Consider the following 19126-nt stretch of genomic DNA (forward strand, 5'->3'; position numbering starts at 1 on the left):
CCTGAAGAGAAGGCCTAAGCGGTGGCATATAACAGAGGACTTGACGTTTCACTACAATTCTGCGTTATTCGCGCCATTCTCTTGCTCCCCTTCTTTGCGCCCGCTCGAAATCGAGAGGCAGCCGAAGCAGAGAAGGAGCTCCCATCCCCCCCTCTGCGGCCGTCTCAAATCTCCCGCGAGGTCTTCCGGCAGCTTCAATGGCTCGAGTGGCCGTCGTGAGAGCTCTCCCGCTGGCGGCGAGGCTTCCGCTCGGTGACCTCCTGCCACTCGTTCGCGTTAGCTACTCTACATTCCGGCCGTCGTCCTCCTCCTCCCTCTTCTCGGAGCCCCTTCATTTCGGATCTTTCTTCACCTGCCGGAGCTCTGAGGCTTTCCCGAGGGTGAGGGCGCCTGGATGGCCGGTTGCTTCTGTCCGGGGCTTCCGCAAGACTCGGCGGCGCCCAGTCGCGCGGAAGAACCCGTCGAAAGAGAGGCAGTTGGAGCTCGACGTGAAGATCTGCCTCGAAGAAGAGCTCCCCGATGATCCGGAAGTTCTGGTAATCCAAATTCCGGAATTTTGATTTTTATTTTTATTTTTTTTTGTCGAATGATTCAATTTGAGACGAAGAGCTCTGAGTTTCTGGTAAATTGTGTGCGCCCTCTGTTTGAGAATTTACACTTGGATGTGCATCAATTGATGCAATGATGGATGACATGTTTATGTCAACGTATTCCTTTTGACGTTGCTGGTTGTGTCGTAGATATTATTGTTGTTCATTGTCGTGTAAGTGATTTGTACGTACTGTCATGTGAAAATTTTTCATTTTTTATATCTTATTGGTTCAATAATACAGATTTCTAATTTCTAAATGCATTCTGCGATCATGTATTTAAACAATCTCGTCTTCGATTCCCTTGTTTAGTAATCAAATTTTCTTGGTAGCGTTTCAAGGAAGTATGAAAGTGAAACTTCGGTTTCATGATTCACGTCGCTCCAAATAAAACGCGGAGAGAGGAAAGAGAGTGCGGCTAATTAATCTACAAAGCAATGCCAACTGGAATTTATCACAAAAAATTCACGACAATGTCACATCATTTTCATGATTTGTCTAATAACTTAGAATGCGGACATTGTGAAAGGTGTTTGCTATTTTCAATATACTCAGAATGGTTCCATACGGAAACACACACTGACACGTATATAATTTATTATATTTGTTTATATACAAATAAACATGCCAAGATTTATGACTCGAGTTCCTATTGGCATCTTCTAGTTTAAGAGTGAAGTATTTAAGTGTTCACATGTTATGCAGGACTGGTTCAACCTGAAGCTGAATTAACAATAACTCTTTAGTTAATATTTCCTCTTCCTATGTTTCTGGTGCCACAAAATCTTTGCGGGCAGAACTGGCTTTGCAACCTTCCATGCGTTAATTTTGTAAATTGTCTTTAAATTGTATTATAAGTATGCAAAACATTAAACACCAACATGAAATTGAGATTATGCAAGTTCATGGGTAATAGAAAGCCAGAATAGAGCTTGTTCCTATGGTTTGATGTTTGTAAGTTTCCCCCCAAATTAATCATATGGTACCTGAAGTTTATAAACAATTGGAGTCACTTTTTGGGTTGTTCTATGGAAATTTTGATATTTAAAGGTTAAGTCTATCCATTCACAATTTCGATTAGGACAAAACCAGCTACTTTTAGTGTCCTGTCAAAACAAAGTCCCTACTGTTGCTTCTGTTTTCCACTTCTCTCAATGTAAGCTGGAATTTTAGGCAGACAAAGTCCCTACTGTTGCTTCTGCTTTTCACTTCTCTCAATGTAAGCTGGAATTTTAGGCAGACAGTACCATCCTAGAGTATTGAGCTCAAAAGATCTTTGCGTTGCAGAATTCCTTGTAGTGTGCTTGCTGGGGCCTACAATTTTCTCCAGTGCTGAAAAAGACTTGAACTACCTATCCACAATAAGTGAACAACACTTGCGTGGAACAAAACAAATCTTTATATTTCTGAAAATAGTGGAGTTTACACCTTAAACCCTTGCCACAACATCGTGCTGTATGGACTTAACATGAATATTGAATGAGAGATTATTGTGCTTAAGAATTCTAGTACAAACAGACCATTCATGTTGGCCAATGAAATGACCTGCATGAGTGGCCACCAGTTCACCACTGCAAAATAATAGTTCATCCTGTTCTTCGTGATCGTTAAATTACAATGAGTAGGACCAATGGGTTGTGTAAATTGTCAATAATATACCTTGGGTATGGATTTATTCAAATTTTGAATACTAAATTAGCTAACATCCTATATTGCATTCCTATTAGAATGTGCCTTCTGAACTCCTGAATTAGATTTTTAAATTTAAATTGACTTGTTACCTGCATCTCATCTGTGCTTACTTGATCATATTTTGCAGAGCATAGCAGAAATTCTGCGACTAAACGCTCCAATGGCAATGAAGATTGCATTCGATGGACTGAAAGATTCAGATTATAAAACAAGAGATAGAACCATAAATGATGTTGGCAATTTTGAAAAGGCTGAGCTGTCTATAATGCTTTGTAATGACAATTTTATCCGAAAGCTGAACAAGGACTGGCGAGACGAAGACCATGCTACTGATGTACTCTCCATGTCGCAGCATATTCCAGGATTTGACCTACCAATTGTGAGGACATCTTATTCACCCAAAGAATATTTGCTTTCTGTTAAGAAGCATGGGTTAGGAAATGATCTATCAAATGATAGCCTAGCTTTTGTTTCTTGGCTGATGCAAACCATTAACTTCTACAGCTCATGTTGGGGGATATTGTCATTTCTGTTGAGACTGCTGCAAGACAAGCTGAAGAAAGAGGTCATTCACTTCTTGATGAAATACGCATCTTATTGGTTTGTACCATCTCGTATCCTTTCATTTTGTGCATGCATGTAAATTTTTGGCTCTTGAGAAATCACTGCCTCAAGTTGTTTGTACGGTTGTTACATGTGAGGATTGGTGAACTTTCTTTGTCATTTTTACTGTGTGAACTGGAAGGTTTGGGAAAGAAAAAATATGGTGAGACCGTGAGAGACTAACAAGGCAATGTGTGAAAGTCCATCTGTGTGTGTGTGTGTGTATAAACATGAACACACACATCAAGTCACGTGGACTTAAATGGTAGTATATATATTTCTCAGTACACATTTTTGTATCTATTCTTTACTTAACTAAGTTAATAACTTATGCTGGGCAAAATGCAGGTCCATGGTCTGCTGCATCTTCTTGGATTTGATCATGAGGTAAGTGATGAAGCTGAAGCAGAGATGGAAAAGGAAGAAGAGGTTGTTTTAAAGAGTCTTGGTTGGAAGGGGAAAGGTCTCATCAATAGTGCGTATGATTCAATAGCAGATGAAATCCAAAGGGCCGAAGATTCAAATGGTATTGCCATCCATTTATCCTCCACCTTGTTAACTTCAATTTTGACCTCGTGGTACTACTTGAGCTTGAAAGGGGTGGGACCCAAGTGAATTTGTAGTTTGAGAGCCTTTGCAGGTCATTATGTTAAGGAGGCAAAGAAAGAAGGCAGCCTTCGTTTTTATCAGCCCAAGTTTAAATATATTTTCTGTGATATGGATGGTAAGCTCAGTTGGTACCTCAGGAATAAGCTTTATTTATGGTGTTAGTTTGTCCATAATTTTATGCTGTTTCATCTCAGGAACGCTTCTTAATAGCAAGAGTCAAATTACTCCAAGAAATGCCATGGCATTAAGGGAGGCAATTTCGAGGGGAGTGAAGGTTGTCATTGCCACTGGAAAGGTTAGTTGTACATCTCCTTTTGCTTCTGGGTTCTTTTATTCCTTCTTGTGCTCAATTTATCACATGGTTTTAGGTCCAGTTAACAGCTTCTCCAGCACTACTAATAGCATATACTGTGATATATGAAAGCATATTTTTCATCTGTTCAATTTATTCCCATTCTATTATTTCTTGTCAGACACGGCCTGCTGTTATAAATGCTCTGAAGACTGTGGACTTGGTGGGGAAGAATGGTGTTGCTTCTGAGTTCTCGTCAGGTGTCTTTTTGCAGGTTTCTCTATTTGCCTTTTGATACTCATAGCTTGACTTATGTTTCACAGTTTCAAGGCTATATTGGACCAGTCTGTTTCCAATATGATACTTTTGTTGTTTTAGTTTGTGTTTTAGATTTAAGTTTTCTCTCTCTCTGTCTCTCTGCCTGTTAATTTTTTCCCTTCATCTTATGAAGTATTCCTTTAGCATTGATTTCTCTTTTCTTGAATGTGCAATCTCCAATCTTAGATAAATCTTAGATCTTTTGTTATAAGTCATTCTTTTACAATTTAACGGACATCTTGTGGTGTAGGAAATTAGAGAAGTAATTTTGTGACCCTCACAAGAACTCTGTTATCATTTAGTCAAAATATTGTTTGTTTGCTCTGTTTTCATGTTCCTTGATCAAATATGGAGTTATATGGTATTTCAAATGAATGAGAATGTTTCAATAAACATCTTCTGATTGACCTTTTAACAAATGAACTGGGAAATTTATTTGTATAAGTAACCAAAGAAACATACTTCTGCTTCAGTGCTTCTCATATTTAGGTTGTTGTTCATACTTCTTATATTTAGTTGATTGTTTTGCTGTCAAGTGGTTGGTAACAAAACTAGCAGGAGACTTCCTCTTTATGGAGATAGGAGAGGGTCTTTCCTCACACAACCACACCTGGCTCTTCTTTTGTATCAGTTGGACTTTTCATAACTCTATTCTTCTTGATCTTTTCACAAGACTTACAATGATAGTGCTGTCCAATATTACTATTTACTATGCATACCTATGAATGGGATGGAATATCAAAGTCTGCTTTTTTTTTTCTTCTAGTGAATCTCTTTTTTCCCCCAACATCTTGGTATATTTCAGAATTAGATGTAAAACTTAGCTGAGTGCTGGAAACTGTTGAATGATGCTTGATGATGATGTCAAACTATTCGTATGGTGATAAAAGTTTCGGTTGGGCTTAGGTTTTGGTTTTAAAAATGACCACTGTTTAGTTGACTTAACCTGTGCATGTCTTGTTTAAATGCTTGGAAGAGAATGTCTCAAAACGTCTGGGACATTCTCCTTCATAAATTTTGTTGCACCCTTAAAGATGGCAGAAATTGTGGGATAAAGCCGCTTTAATGATATGGTTTGTTGGAGACTTCATGAGATGTCATTCTGAGAGGAGTGCTGCTGAGATGCAATGCCTATCTTAGATATTATTCCCGACCATGCAAACACACCCTCGGAATGTGCATTTACATTCTACAACCCATTGACTGAACCAACTCAGTACTGTTTCTAGTTTTTTTTTTGTTACTTATTGCATGTTTTTGTGGTAGTTTTCAGTTCTCTAAGTGTCCGTTTTAAATTGTTTGCCTGTTGTACATTTTAATATTTTTGAAATGTTCTGTAGTCTTCGTGCAGCATTCTCTTTTTTGTGGAGACATGCAGGAGCACTTATAAGAGGGTTGCTCATGTAAAAGTGCACTTCTATGTGCTTACTGGAAATCTTTTTTAACCCTTTTTATTTATGAAAGCTTTTGTGGAATTTATGCATTTTTAGAGAAACTCAAAATAAATGAAATATGAATTATAATGGAAACTAGATCCAGTAATTTTGTGTGTTGTCAATTCAAGGAATTGGGAAGTTGCAGCTTATCGAATAAGGAAAAATGTTGTGCATGAGATTTTAACAGTTCGTGCCAGTTGACTGTTTCTTATAGTTTTTCTTTCTTTTGAATTTTGTATAAAATAAAAAATCTCATTTCGAATGATAATTGTAGGGTTTGCTAGTTTATGGTATGCAAGGCCGTGAGATTTATAGAAGAAATCTGGATCCAGATGTTTGCAGGGAGGTAAGATGTTTCAAAAATATTAAAGAAAGCCTGTTGATTGTCTTTGTGTTTTCAAGTCGGATGCTTTTGTGCCTAACATTTGTTAACCTTGAAAATTGATTGCAATAATCTATACTAAAAGAAAGTCATAAACATCCAGGAAGCCTTGACTCATTGATATTTATGATCTTGAACGAGAACCTGATGGACAAAAATTATTCTGGTACATAAAAATATGATCTGCTGGATAACATTCCAAACCTTTTCTAAATGTTCAAACCTCAACTCCATGTAGGGGATGTCGTTCAAAAACATCACTAGTTCGTATGTGGGACCTAAGTCATTCTCAAATTTCAGTCCATAATTATGAACTATTCTAGCTGCCAGTGTAGAAGTGCCAACCATGTTGAGTACAAACCTCTTGTAGTGACTTAACATTTCATTTGCAATTCCACCGACTAACTCTACATTCTATTTGGCTTTGCACTGCCGTACATTCTTCCCCAACAGATGTATCACTTTCTCTGTTGCTTAGGTAGATAGGATATGATTGCTCTAATACAGGGGATATTTTTCTGTAGTTGTTTCTCTGTTGTTTCCTCTTTATCTATTCTGCAGAGATCTATTTCTGCATATAATTACTAATCTTTTTCATGTTGAACCTGTTCTTCTCACATTAAATTTTTGCAGGCCTTTTTGTATTCTTTGGAGCACAGAGTGCCTCTTATTGGGTTTAGTCAAGATCGATGTGTGACACTGTTTGACGATCCATTGATTGAATCACTCCACACTGTCTATTTTGAGCCAAGGGTAACCTAGGATATGAATATGTTAGTAACAGGAAATAACCTCATTTTGGACCTTACTTGTGCTATCTTGATTTAAGGCTTTTCCTTTTTATTTTCTTTCTTTTGCAGGCAGAGGTCATGCCCTCAGTCGAAGACCTTCTGAGAGCTGTTGACATTCAGGCAAGCATCCCAAAGCATGAAAGATGCTGTCTATTGCCGTGATAGCCTCTATCTCAACATTAAATCTTGAATCAACTGTTTGCTTTTTCTTCTTTTTCATTCATCTTCATGAGCAAGTGAATAAAAGGACAAATGAGTTACAATAATGCAGGAAATGATGAAAGACTTGGGCGATAAGTAATGTTGATTAAAATACCTGTCAATCAAGATTACTTCACTTTTCTCAGTTACTGCTTTTCAGCTTTTCTATTTTCTTATCTTGGTCTGGCTTATTTCTTTCTCATTGCTTTTCCATATTCTTGTTATGACTTGTTTGCCATTATGTTGGCAAAGCTTGATGGTGGGGCCAAGGCTTGATAATGACAATGATGAAAGTTCAATGTTTTGGAAATCTAGAAGTTTTCTTTTATTTATTTTGTGGTGTGGCTACCAACAGTCACCCAAATTATTTTTTCCTGCTAGCCTGCTGGATTTGCTGCTCATAGTCCAAAAATTTAGGAAAGCTCCTGTTTCCTGAGATAGAGCCTAGATTTTTTCGGGAATTTAGATTCTGTTGTAACAACAAAGTTCCTATATTTCGAGACTTTGCCTAGATTTTTTTTTTTTTTTGGAAAGCAGGTTTTGTTATAAAATCTGCTGCTTTTGATTCCTGGGCTTTTTTTTTTTTTTGTGTGTTAAAGCATGTTTGACCTTTTAACTGCTTCACTGTTACCTCATCTACATTTCTGCATTTGGAATTTTCTTATGATTTGTTCTGATATGGACAAATTTAAGAAAGCAACGATTTCTTGGAAAAGCTAGTATTGGACACCTACAAACATTGAAACTAAATGTCTATTACCACCATCACACGTTTTGTGTTTTAGCAACTTAATGACGTCAGATGTTATGACCAGTTTAAATGCTCCAGTCAGTAGGAAAAAGTAGAAAGGATCCATAAGAGCAAGACAAAAATTTTCAAAGTCGTTATTATTGTAGTAAACTATTTTAGGTGACTCCGAGATGCCAAACTTCTCATGCGTGCATGTGTCTCCGAAGCATCAAATTTTGTAAAAGAGGCATAACATTCCTCTCTACTTTAGGTGCATCTTAGATGACCGAATCTCATGTCCGCGTCTTGCCTTCCAAGCATCACAAAAAGTGGCATAATATTCTTGTCTTTTCTTTGGTATTTGCAGAAATTGCTCTTCTATGGCACTGCAGAGAGTGTTTCTACATCTTTGCGGCCTCATTGGTCAGAAGCAGTGCAAGAAAGAGCTCGTGTTGTTCAGGCACAGGCTGATATGCTGGAAATTGTTCCACCTGGGACTTCAAAAGGTGAAGGTGTGCGCATGCTGCTGGACCATCTTGGTGCTAACACTGACGAGGTAACATAAAACCATGGGTCTTTGTCTATCCATGCCACCTCCATTTATATTTTTCATTTGAGTTGGCCATTGAAGTAATGAAGTCCTATCTTCCTCTGCTACAAACCAGTCAATGCTCTGGCAAGTTTAAAAAATTGAAATTGCACTATTCCGTGAAGGCCTGAATTAAGCATATTAGCCCCTGAAACCAAAATGGCATGTCTGAAGTTTCTTTATTCTGTCCTGGATGCTTGAACCTCCAAACCCTCACCACTTTAATTTCTGTTTATGATTTTATTGCATTTTTCTCATTCCAATTAAGGAAAATAAGGAATGCTCCTCTCTGGCTTCTCAGCCCAGTCTTCAACTTCCAATCTGGTTTTTGACTTTCAAAACAGTCTCAGTCTCCCCTTTATACCGGGTGGTCAAACTTCCTTCGTCCATTTGTTTCTTTATTATTTTTCTCTTCCTTAACCCAATATTGTATCTGTTAAGGTCATGGCCATAGGTGATGGTGAAAACGATATTGAAATGCTGAAACTTGCTTCACTGGGAGTTGTGCTTGAAAATGGTGTAGATAAGGCTAAAGCAGTTGCAGACGCGACTGCTGCGTCCAATGATGAAGATGGAGTGGCAGATGCCATTTACCGCTTTGCTTTCTGATACAGTAATTCTTTCAGAAGATGTTTATTGTTGCACTGACCGGGATTTCTTAGTGCAAGTCCCCTAATTCAAGTGGGGTATAATTCTCTCAACCCCACTCAAAGAAGAGAGAAAGAAGCTTATAGTTTATGAAAGATTCAAATGTAATAAGAAATACTAAATTGCCAGTTTTCCTATTCAAAATGGAGGAAGAGATCTTATGTTCAAGTATTTTCATGTCTATTCAAAAATTGTGTGCGTGTGCACAAGTCTGCACATGCATTTAAGTTTGCGCAGCAAACTATAGAATGTGTACCTCCATAAGTAATTCAAAGCATCTGGTGTTCACTGCACAAAATTTTTCCACGGTAAAGAAGACTTGAAAAATGAGGGGTTCTCATACGGATAATAACCGAGGAAAGATTTTCTCTCACTTGCGCAGCTTAAAGTTTTATTACTCATGAAATGTCTTCGCACTAGCTTAACGACTGTTGTATTAAAGAATTTTCCGTCTCCAATGAATTGCACAGGAGCTAAAACCGTTTAATACGAAAAAATTCTCATCTCCTTAGATGGGGGAATGTGTAAAAGTTTTTTTTGAAACTTCCAGAAAAATTCTGAAACCGCTACTGGCAAGAACCTTCATTTTTGACATTCGAGAAAAGTAGGCCTTCGTTTTGTGGTGGTTCCTTTATTGGTACAGGTAATCAAACGGAAGATGCAGAAAGCTCTCGCTAATTTTTACGTAAAAAGTCTGGTGCGGGCCGATCTTATCCGTGTCGGCTGGATGCCTTACAAGATGAAAAGGCGTAAAAGTTGATGTATGACCGTTTCCCACCATTATATTGTCGGCTCAAAAAGAGGGCGTTAAAAAAGTAATAAAGAAAAGGAGAGTAGTGGGGTTGACAGCCGCTATCCGGTTCGTGTTTATCGTAAGACTTTAGAGAAAATTTAGATATCACTTGTTCGTCTTGGAAATTCTTTCTGCCTCAAGAATTCCAACCATATCTCTTCTACACGCCATTGACTGCCTTAAAAAAGAGAAAATCCTCGTACGATTCGTAGGAGTTTCATACAAGTATTGAACCTCCCAAATGGGTAAACCTTCTTATACAATGAAAAAAACAGTTCATGGTAACATTTGATGAAAAAAATTCAGGCATTTCCAAGAACTCAATAAGTTTCTCTTTTTTCTCAATAAACTCTCTGGCGTGATGTATTGGGGAAGCTAGAATAAGAGATAAACGTATGCCCAAATTCCTCTGTGCATCTCTGCAGGTAACTGAATGTCATATCAGTCTGTGTTGAGTCCAATTTCTCTCTGTCTCCTCACTGGAACACCATTTCACAAAGAATGCTCTGAAAAAGAATTCCTTTCAGAAGATACCTTTGTTATCGATGCAATTGTGTCAAAGGTTAGAGAACATAAGAGCATCACGTCGAATTTACAGTGGAGAAACAGAAATTCCATCTTTAGTGTCTCCAAGGGGGGTGTTAAATATGCCAAAGTCTTATCTCGAGAAGGAGCATGGACCAATGAGGTTTTCACGTCTCCAAGCATGAAGATGGTTAACGTATGATGTTTTCAGTTATTTAATGAACGAAAGAAGCCCCTAACCTTCCTTAAAAGATAAAAGAAAACAAAATAAAAAAGAGTTACCCTGGGCTATCATGCTTGATAAGCTGAAAGCTTGAAACTGTTAGCATTTGATTACAGAGCTGTTGCACCCTTTTGTCCAGGTGCCATGAATATGTGTCACGTAAAAAAGAAAATGGAACTCTGGATAACATATAATAGTTTGTCAATGATGAGAATCAAATTTCTTTTAAAGGATGTTTGAACATGCCATTCAAGCACCATCTTACAACCTTCAAGATATGCATTGGAAGAACACGGACAGGGAATATTTCTTGGAGAGAAAGAGCACCATTGCAGTTCCACCAACAACGATAAGAATCATAAGATCAAGGGTCAAAGGGAATTTTTTTTTTTCATTTACTGAAAAAAAAAAGGAACTCTCAGTATTCTTCCCAACGTCAAGAGTGGAAGCAAAAAAAAAAGAAAAAGAAAGGAAAGCATGAGAATCTCATCAGGAAAAAGAACAACAGATAGCCTCGATATTTCTGGGAAATGTATTTACAAAGGATCAAAAATGACCCCTAAAACACAAGTGTGGGGCAATTTGTCACACATTCTTTTGTGTAGGGATTGGTGGCTTGTTGCTCAGAAAACTGTTGTTTCTTCTGATCAGTGATGCCCCACAAGAACTCTTCGGGGATTTCTTTGAGATGGCCTTAGATATGGAACCCCTTGGTGGGTATGACTTGTGGCAGTCCAGATTTCCAGCATAGCTCTTAGATGACTTTAACCTCTTGTTGTAGGGATTCTCAGGCTTTGCGAGGTCTGCCAAACAGGTCGCTGCTGCTAGTGATGTGAATGACTGTGATTTACCTTCGTAATGTTTGGAAAGACCTCTTCTGCCAAATGGAAAGTCACAATTCAATCAGGAAAACTCGTGGAAAAACGAAGACATGGTGCTTATAGACCGCACTTTCAACGCATAAGTTTGAAAAACGATTACCAACTTCGGTTTGAACCATAAAACACATTAAAATAGATGTTATATCCTCTCACGGGTATGCTCTAACCAGTTTGGCCTCCTAACGGATCCGACCAGTGGCTTTTTTTTTTTTTTGGTTAAATTGAACCTACAGATGGAAAAGGTTTCATGTTTATTGCAGAAAAATATAGCAAACAAGGAAAAGGTTTCATGTTTAGGTGGCGTCCTGAGAGAGCTCAAAATCCCATTTTTCCTGCCGTAGAAACAACAAGAACGAGTTTTTCTTGGCCGAATTTTGCCGGATCAATGACTTTATGCTTAGTAAATAAGGAATCGTAGACATTTACAGGCTTAGACTTTGAGAAAAGAAGAATTATATGTGGCTAATTCTTAGGAGGACAGAACTTTTGAGCTTCTATTCCTGGTGCCAGACATGTTTTTGTTGAAAAATTTTCCTTCGGCCATGGCTGTGAACGAGATCATTCGATGCCATTATCTATCTAATTGATAGACATCGCAACTGACAACGCGCGAGAGAGATAGAGACTTACTTGAAGGGAAGCTGTGCCATAAGGGATGTCATTTCATACAAAGGCCCCTCCACGAGCTGATTAACCGAAGAGGGCGACGAGGAAGACGACGAAGCGTCTTCCATGAAATCCGACGCCGAAGACGGATCTGAGCCGCTCGAATCCTCAGAGGACGACAAGGAGTCGAAGAGATCATCTTCCTCGCCACCACCACCGTCATCCATGATCCCAAGGCTGAATCTCGGCTCTCTCACGCAGACTGCAACTGCATCCATTCTTGATCAAACTTCTGGGCGCGATCAATCTACTCCAATCCTTCTCACCACAACCAACCATGCGTCTCAGGACCAACAACCCACTTCAAAGGCCGCTGCTCCTATCTTCCCACCCCAACTTTTGGACACGGGAAACACCATGAAACATTGTATGAATCACTTTGAGCAAAGAGAAGGAAGACTTTGGGGATTATAAAGGAGAAAGGAATAACAATATTTAATACTAAAACAATACTTTATACCAAGATTGAACAACACATGAGCTTTTTTTCTGTGTGTACATATGAAAAGGATGCCTAGCAGAGTGAGTGGGGACGGCTGATCTTGGTGAACTAAAACAAAAAAAAAAAAACATACGAGGGGGGTGAGGATAAGATCGGTAATATTAGAATTACTTTCAGATTCGACATTATCCTTTGCTTTGTAGCATGGAAAAGAGGCAATCGGATAAGGTCTGGAGTCATCCCCATTCATCCTCGTCACCTCCCTCTCTATCACCTTTTCTTGGACAATTCAATGCAGCCTTCTTAGTTCTTCCCCCCCTTTCCTCTCGTGAATCGGCTGAAAGCCACGCTGGGCCCGACTCGCATACCACCAGCCCGATTCAAACACAGCCGAGTCGGATCACTTAATTTCTCGGGACATATGTTTGATAACATGAAATTAATATGGTACATGATTGATTTGAAAAAAAAAAATACTTGCATACACATAAATAACGTGTCACTTAAGAGTGTCAATGGATCATATAAGAATTGAATATACTATTAACAGTATCTATTTTTTTGGATATTTGATTCGAACAAAGAAACGTAATATCTGAATCTGAAATCCAATTTTACAATTTGAGTCTAATCTGAATCTGATTTTTACATTCATATATAAATCTTAAATCTGAAATTTAGAATTAAATCTGGCCGATTTCAAAACATAAGAGTATCGGATATAAGATGCTTATTTAAAACTAAATTTGATGTTAGTTTGAATTTGAATCCGATTGAATATTTATGTATATATAAATTTGAATCAGACCTCACATCATTTCTTAAAGTTGAATATGATTTGCTTTGTTAATCAGTATTAAGTTTTTTCATATCCGATTTTTTCAAAACTGTACCTGATCTAAATTGAATGTAATAATATTCTTAATATCATCAGTACGGGCTCAATTAATTGTATTGAGCCAAACACCAATCATCAATAAACTCGTAAGGGGACTGGAGTTCGGCTCTCATCCCTTCTGGTCTATATAGATTGAAATATCCCAAAAATATACTCAATAATCATATAAAAGATTGGTCAGACATGCCAATTTGTTTTAACACGAATCATTACGTCTCGTCACGAGACAGATGCTTATTAGAATCGGTTCCAAAGGAGTCAAAAGTCGAACCGGGTCGTCAAACCAATGTGATTGGTTCAAATCTTTCCGAGGATCCGGATGGGTCCCACAATGCTGATGAAATGTGGACGAAAGTGGTCAGACGTGAGGAGGAAGTTGCCAGTTGCCACCACCTCTTTCTCCTTCATCGACGAGCGTGCGTGCACGCCGCTGTGTGTGTGTGTCATCCTTATCCCCAGCTGCGAGCGACCACGTGGGGTCCACTGGAACTGGACTTTCCAGTGTGCATGTGGAGAAGCTTCCTTCATATTCAGGGGCGGAGCGATGTGGGGCCCAAGGACATGGGTCCCACAGGAAGCCCTAATTTTATGCTGGATTCGCGCATGACAATCTACTGTCCTCACATTGCTTCCCTCTCTTTTTCTCTCCCACCAACCATTTTGGAGTTACTTATTTACTAAAACATTTTTAAGAGAATTGGGATCGTGATGCTTTTTCATATTATCGAACCAGATGAATGATTGTCTGTATTAAGTTTTATACTTTTTTATGTGAAAAATCGAAGAGTAATTTTGTTATGTAGTGTTGTGGGAGGATTGAGATTCAAGTTTTACATGTTGGAAGAGGCTCAGCTTAATTCAAATGGTTTTGTTGTGAGAAACTACTTTCAAAATTCATCATGCAATTCTCAACTGCGAGCTGCTTTTAGATTTGAATCAGTTTGAGGGAGTGGGTCATGCCAAAATAATTAAAAAAGACCAAAAGGGCCGGCTTCTAATCATCTAATCAGGATTGTTCTATCTAATGCAGATGAATGATTGAAAGAAAAACACTAAGAAAAATGTGAAAATTATTATTACATGATGACGAAAATGCCTATCACATTTTTCTTTTTGTTTTTCTCTTAATCACCCATCACGATGGATCGAACCAGCTCTTATTAGATGCAAGGTGCCTCTTAAAAGCTAAAGTCATCATTCAATTTTCATATGTATATGAAGATTCAATTGAAAAAAAAACTATGTTGGTGTTAACAATTGTTCATTCTGTAATGGTTTTACCAATGATTTATGATTAGTTTAGCAATGAATTTCTAAATTTTAACAATCCAACAACAACGGTTTGAGATGCTGTTCTGACTTTTCCTTTGTACCATATATGTGTAAAAGATTTAACAACGGTACGTTAGAAGAGAAAAAATTACAACCATATTTGAAACTACTAAATCAGTAAAACCAACAGTTGACCACCCCAGATGGGAGAAAGAACTGTCGGGACAAAGGATGGACTTGTCATCATCTTCACCTTACATTCCAGAAGTCGTTTATTATGAGATCATCAATGCGCGTGTTAAAGGACTCCCACAGAACACCATACATGTGGTTCATATCTTTCGATGACTTAATAAGAGATCGACTTCATCCCAATCTGGTTGCCAAACCTGTCCATTGACAGAAATCACTTTATATCGAGCTTATCTGCTTCTGCTGACATGATACAGACCCACCGCTCAAGTAATACGCTATAGCTCCACCTCTTGTTCTCCATCTCCTCTTCTCTCCTGTTCCCAGCTCCAGAATTGCATTTAAACATGAATGGTTTTATAGTATATCTTTCTCCTCTTTTCTCCTGTTCCCAGCTCCAGAATTGCATTTAAACATGAATGGTTTTATAGTATATCTTTCTCCTCTTTTCTCCTGTTCCAAGGTTCAGAATTTCATTTTAGACATAGAATGGTTTTACAGTATGTCTTTTAGCTCGAATGTGGTACATGTCTGCAGTTCAGAAGAATTATCACAGAATAATTATCACTGTTGAGAAGAATTATCACTGTTCAAAGAATTACCACTTACAAAATTCAAACGAATAAACAGACACGTATCAAAAGAGGTCACGGAATCACAAAGTCTTATCATTTACAAAGTCACAAAACGGAGGACAGCACCAATACCATGGGCGCCTGTTTCTTTGCATTTAATTAGTTGGCTACCTCCTAACTGCATCTCTTTTTCTTTCTTAGCATTACATCCACACAAAAGCGTTGTACGGGACATTTCTTTTTCTCCCTTTTCCTCCTTCTTTCGTCTCTCTTTCTTTCACTTTTTTTTTAGATTACTGTGTACAGCGAAGCTTTAAAAGTGCAGAAAGCATCCCAATTCTTTGGCTAAAGCGAACAAGCTTCCAAATTCGGCATACTGTTTACAATGGCAGAGCCGGTTTTGCACCCCCTGTATTCCTTTTCCTTCTCATTAGATTCCGTGTGTGACCACTCATTGGAAGAATATGCTTTTCATTTCTCAAATTTTCCTGTCCACGTAAATTTTAAAATGGAAAAATGTGTCGGTTATGATTCTTTAGCTTACTACTGAATATGTAATTGCTTGTTTGTTGGAATAGTTGTTGTTGAGACATTATGACGTTTAAGAGAGTCACGTTATCAATGTCAATATATCCAATCGCATAATCACAGAAAATGCGTTTCTTTTTTAAAAAAAAAACTCTAAAAAAATCCGATAAATTAACTGACCGTTTAATACTTAAAAGAAAAAAAGTTTTTTTTAAACATTAAAAACGAAAAAAAACGTTTTTAATGCATTTTTTCAGTTTTTTTAATGTCAAACAGTTTTTTTTTCTATTTTATATTTGTTACAAATCTACTTATCTTTTTTTATGTTTGTATTATTAGTTTCTTATTTATTTTATTTTTCCTTTATTTTTATTTTTTAATTATTAAAAATTTACATTTTTTTTATTTTTTTCAAGTTCACCGTATTATACCCAAAAAAAAACTCACCGTTTAAAACTCTGAGACGTTATTTATAACTATATTCCAATATAGATTTGAGATCAAATCAAACTATTTCAGGATATATATAAATATCCATTTGGGTTCATATCAAATTTGAATGTGAATTGAAAAGTTGGATTTGGATTTGAAATCAGATTTCAGGTTCAGATTCAGATCCAGATATGCTCTTTTTCATTCTTATACATCTGAAAATGTGAACATCAGAAAAAATAGGAACATGTTTAAAGGATACATCTCTGATTTGAATCCCAATTGCAAATGTGTTCTTGTTGAAACACATGTTTTTTAATATCATGTTCTTATTCAGGAAATCAAGATCTGAATATGAATACTTTTCTGCCATTTACCCAAGGAAACAATGCCTTTGCCCTGCCATTTTGCACAGTGGTAGCTTTCCGGGTGTTTCTAGAAGTTTTTGGATCTAGAATGGTTAATAAAGGCACTTTTTCCTTTTGTATAATTTCTGAGATAGCACCATTCTAAAAAAATCGAATATAGAAACAGATCAGATTTGGATTTTAAAAATGACATCCAATTAGATTCAGATTCAGATTGGATTTAGTTTTAAATAAGTATTTTATATCATATTTTCTTGCATCTTAAAAATCCATCTGATTCGGATTCAGATATAAATGCAATGCAAAAATTGAATTCAGATTGTAAAATCGGATTTTTTATTTAGATACGACTTTTTTTGTTCGTATTTGAATCCAAATATATGAATATCCAGAAAAACATGCATATTGTGTTACCATCACATTCATCACGTTTTTTGCATATTTCTTGGATTGTTACCACATCTTATCTATTTGCACATCTCATATATCCTGACATATATCGGGTGCCGTAAATGGGTTCGATCTTATCTGGTTACATGTAAAATCTGAATTCAATATTTATATCTGAATCTGAATGATGTAAAATCCGATTAAGTTTGATTTTCTACCGTGATCCAGCCCAAATCCAAACCATTCGCATCCACAGATCCATTTCTATAACTCTCCTAAATGTCCAACAAAAGAATTGAGAACTTTTGAGGATAGCCACAGGACTTGATGATAAGCTCAACTGCAAGCAACGTCATTTTCTATCATAGTCTGCTTGCCTGGAACGTGACATCTTTCTTCATGACAAGGAACTTGCATAGCAACAGTGGTACCACTAATGGGTTCCATCTACAAATAAACACCACATGTCTAAAAATTTGCTGTGTCATCGATTAGGAATATGGATTTCTATTGCACCTTTGCGGACCATCCACGCGCAACCACATGTCGACACGATCAGGGGCAGAGGAAAGGAGGGGGGGCAACAGGAGCCCCAGCTACACTCTCCACACCGTCCCCCTTCATATTTGGTGTTGGGGTAAGAACTACTCACACGAGAATATATGTAGCTCCGCTACTGGTCTTCTGAATTCATGGCAATTCCCCATGATTCACAAAAAAAGAAAAAAAAAAAAAAGAGGATGAATCTGAGTAGTCCGATCAAAAAGGATGTCGGCCCTGGTTTGACCTTCATGGATCTATAATATTTTTAGAGTCACCATTCAGTGACTATATGAAACAACTCAAACCCATTTCTGAGCTCGAAGTCTCGGACCCTTAGTCTGGTGGATTCCAACCTACCCCCTAGCAATTTCGGCTCCAGTCTCTCAAAAAGACTAGAAACAATGACATTCATCTATTTAATTACCCTATTTATAAGGCTCTTGAAGACCTATCACAATCTTCAATACATAACTAAATTTTTGAGGTGCTACACATTGTTATCACCAATCGGGACAGCGGAAGGAGATCAAACTTCTTGCAGATGTGAATATAGGGGACAGAAATGGATCGCCTCGATCAAAAATCTGAAAAAATCGAGTGAGCCTCATACAAAATAGAGTTGGGTATCCATGAACCCGTTGAATGCTACTTGAATATCCGATCAATTTCATCTTTGCCTTTTCCCTCTCTAATTTTTTTATTTCACTTTCTCCCTTGTTCTCTGTATTTTTGCTTCGGAGTCGAGGCTACTTAGTCTGTTGCCCGATCTTTTGATCCATGGATTAGCTCTGCCCGTCTGCCTATAGACATGAAACCCTTTAATTTGAGAATATTATCGTGTTTCTTTTCTAAATAAATTCAATGGGAAGATCCAACCTGACCTAAATAATCCTATTTGGGAGAATTGGAATCATCATGGTCCACTCAATTTCATCAAACGCTCTTCTGTTTTTCCTTTTGTTCTCTTCTTTGTCGCATATTTTTTATGTCTCCCAGTCGTTTGATACCTTTCATACAGGATAATATCTTCTATGGTTAAGAGAACAACACAAGAGCTGAACTCTTTTGAGAGCAACATTAAAACCTGTTAGATGTCTGACCAAGCCTTAATTACAATGAATCAACGATTTTGTTGATTAATGATTGATGTCTGCTACACTGATCCTGCAGGTAAGATACAGATCGATAGCATGCTTCAATCACAAAAGAAAAGATGGATCGAAGCAACTTTCTTCGCAAGATGTCTAGGCTTTGGTGAATTCTCTACAAGATGTTCGATTATTTATATGAATCAGCCTCTCGTTCCATTTGTTTGCGATTGTTGAAGTCAAAGTGTCTTGGATCATCTTAATCGAGCTATGACTACTTATCTAACAGTGGATACTCGCCAATCATTTTGTTGAAATAGCAAAAGCTCAATTTCTGAATTCTTTCAGTTGACTGCTTAGATTAGACAGGAAACAAGCAAAATTTAATGGAAAAAACATCCAAACTTGAGTCGTTCTATGTCACCAGAA

The 19126-nt window shown here is 37.5% G+C and overlaps 2 protein-coding genes across 2 annotated transcripts; one reads left to right on the forward strand and one right to left on the reverse strand.

The window, feature by feature from the left end:
* Positions 1 to 51: 51 nt before the first annotated feature.
* On the forward strand, positions 52 to 9052 carry LOC116246321 (endoribonuclease YBEY, chloroplastic-like). The gene is made up of 12 exons (XM_031618149.2): positions 52 to 536; positions 2410 to 2661; positions 2787 to 2882; positions 3234 to 3411; positions 3526 to 3609; positions 3689 to 3789; positions 3968 to 4060; positions 5815 to 5886; positions 6556 to 6675; positions 6783 to 6833; positions 8012 to 8200; positions 8675 to 9052. The coding sequence occupies exons 1-12, from the start codon at positions 198 to 200 to the stop codon at positions 8840 to 8842; spliced, it is 1743 nt and encodes a 580-aa protein (XP_031474009.1). The 5' UTR covers positions 52 to 197; the 3' UTR covers positions 8843 to 9052.
* Positions 9053 to 10911: 1859 nt separating this feature from the next.
* LOC116247753 (protein OXIDATIVE STRESS 3-like) lies at positions 10912 to 12511 on the reverse strand. Its single transcript, XM_031620059.2, has 2 exons — positions 11934 to 12511; positions 10912 to 11299 (listed from the first exon to the last, which is right to left on the reverse strand). The coding sequence occupies exons 1-2, from the start codon at positions 12185 to 12187 to the stop codon at positions 11008 to 11010; spliced, it is 546 nt and encodes a 181-aa protein (XP_031475919.1). The 5' UTR covers positions 12188 to 12511; the 3' UTR covers positions 10912 to 11007.
* Positions 12512 to 19126: the final 6615 nt, after the last annotated feature.

Source organism: Nymphaea colorata, chromosome 1 (genome assembly GCF_008831285.2).
Source record: "Nymphaea colorata isolate Beijing-Zhang1983 chromosome 1, ASM883128v2, whole genome shotgun sequence".
Lineage (NCBI taxonomy): Eukaryota > Viridiplantae > Streptophyta > Magnoliopsida > Nymphaeales > Nymphaeaceae > Nymphaea > Nymphaea colorata.

Excerpts from the sequence above, each read along its gene's own strand:
- LOC116246321 (XM_031618149.2), top strand. The coding sequence starts at position 198 with ATGGCTCGAGTGGCCGTCGTGAGAGCTCTCCCGCTGGCGGCGAGGCTT. Across the intron at positions 3,412-3,525 it reads AAGGGCCGAAGATTCAAATG|GTCATTATGTTAAGGAGGCA; the intron begins GTATTGCCATCC and ends GAGCCTTTGCAG. Across the intron at positions 5,887-6,555 it reads ATCCAGATGTTTGCAGGGAG|GCCTTTTTGTATTCTTTGGA; the intron begins GTAAGATGTTTC and ends AAATTTTTGCAG.
- LOC116247753 (XM_031620059.2), bottom strand. The coding sequence starts at position 12,187 with ATGGATGCAGTTGCAGTCTGCGTGAGAGAGCCGAGATTCAGCCTTGGG. Across the intron at positions 11,300-11,933 it reads ATGGCACAGCTTCCCTTCAA|AAGAGGTCTTTCCAAACATT; the intron begins GTAAGTCTCTAT and ends TCCATTTGGCAG.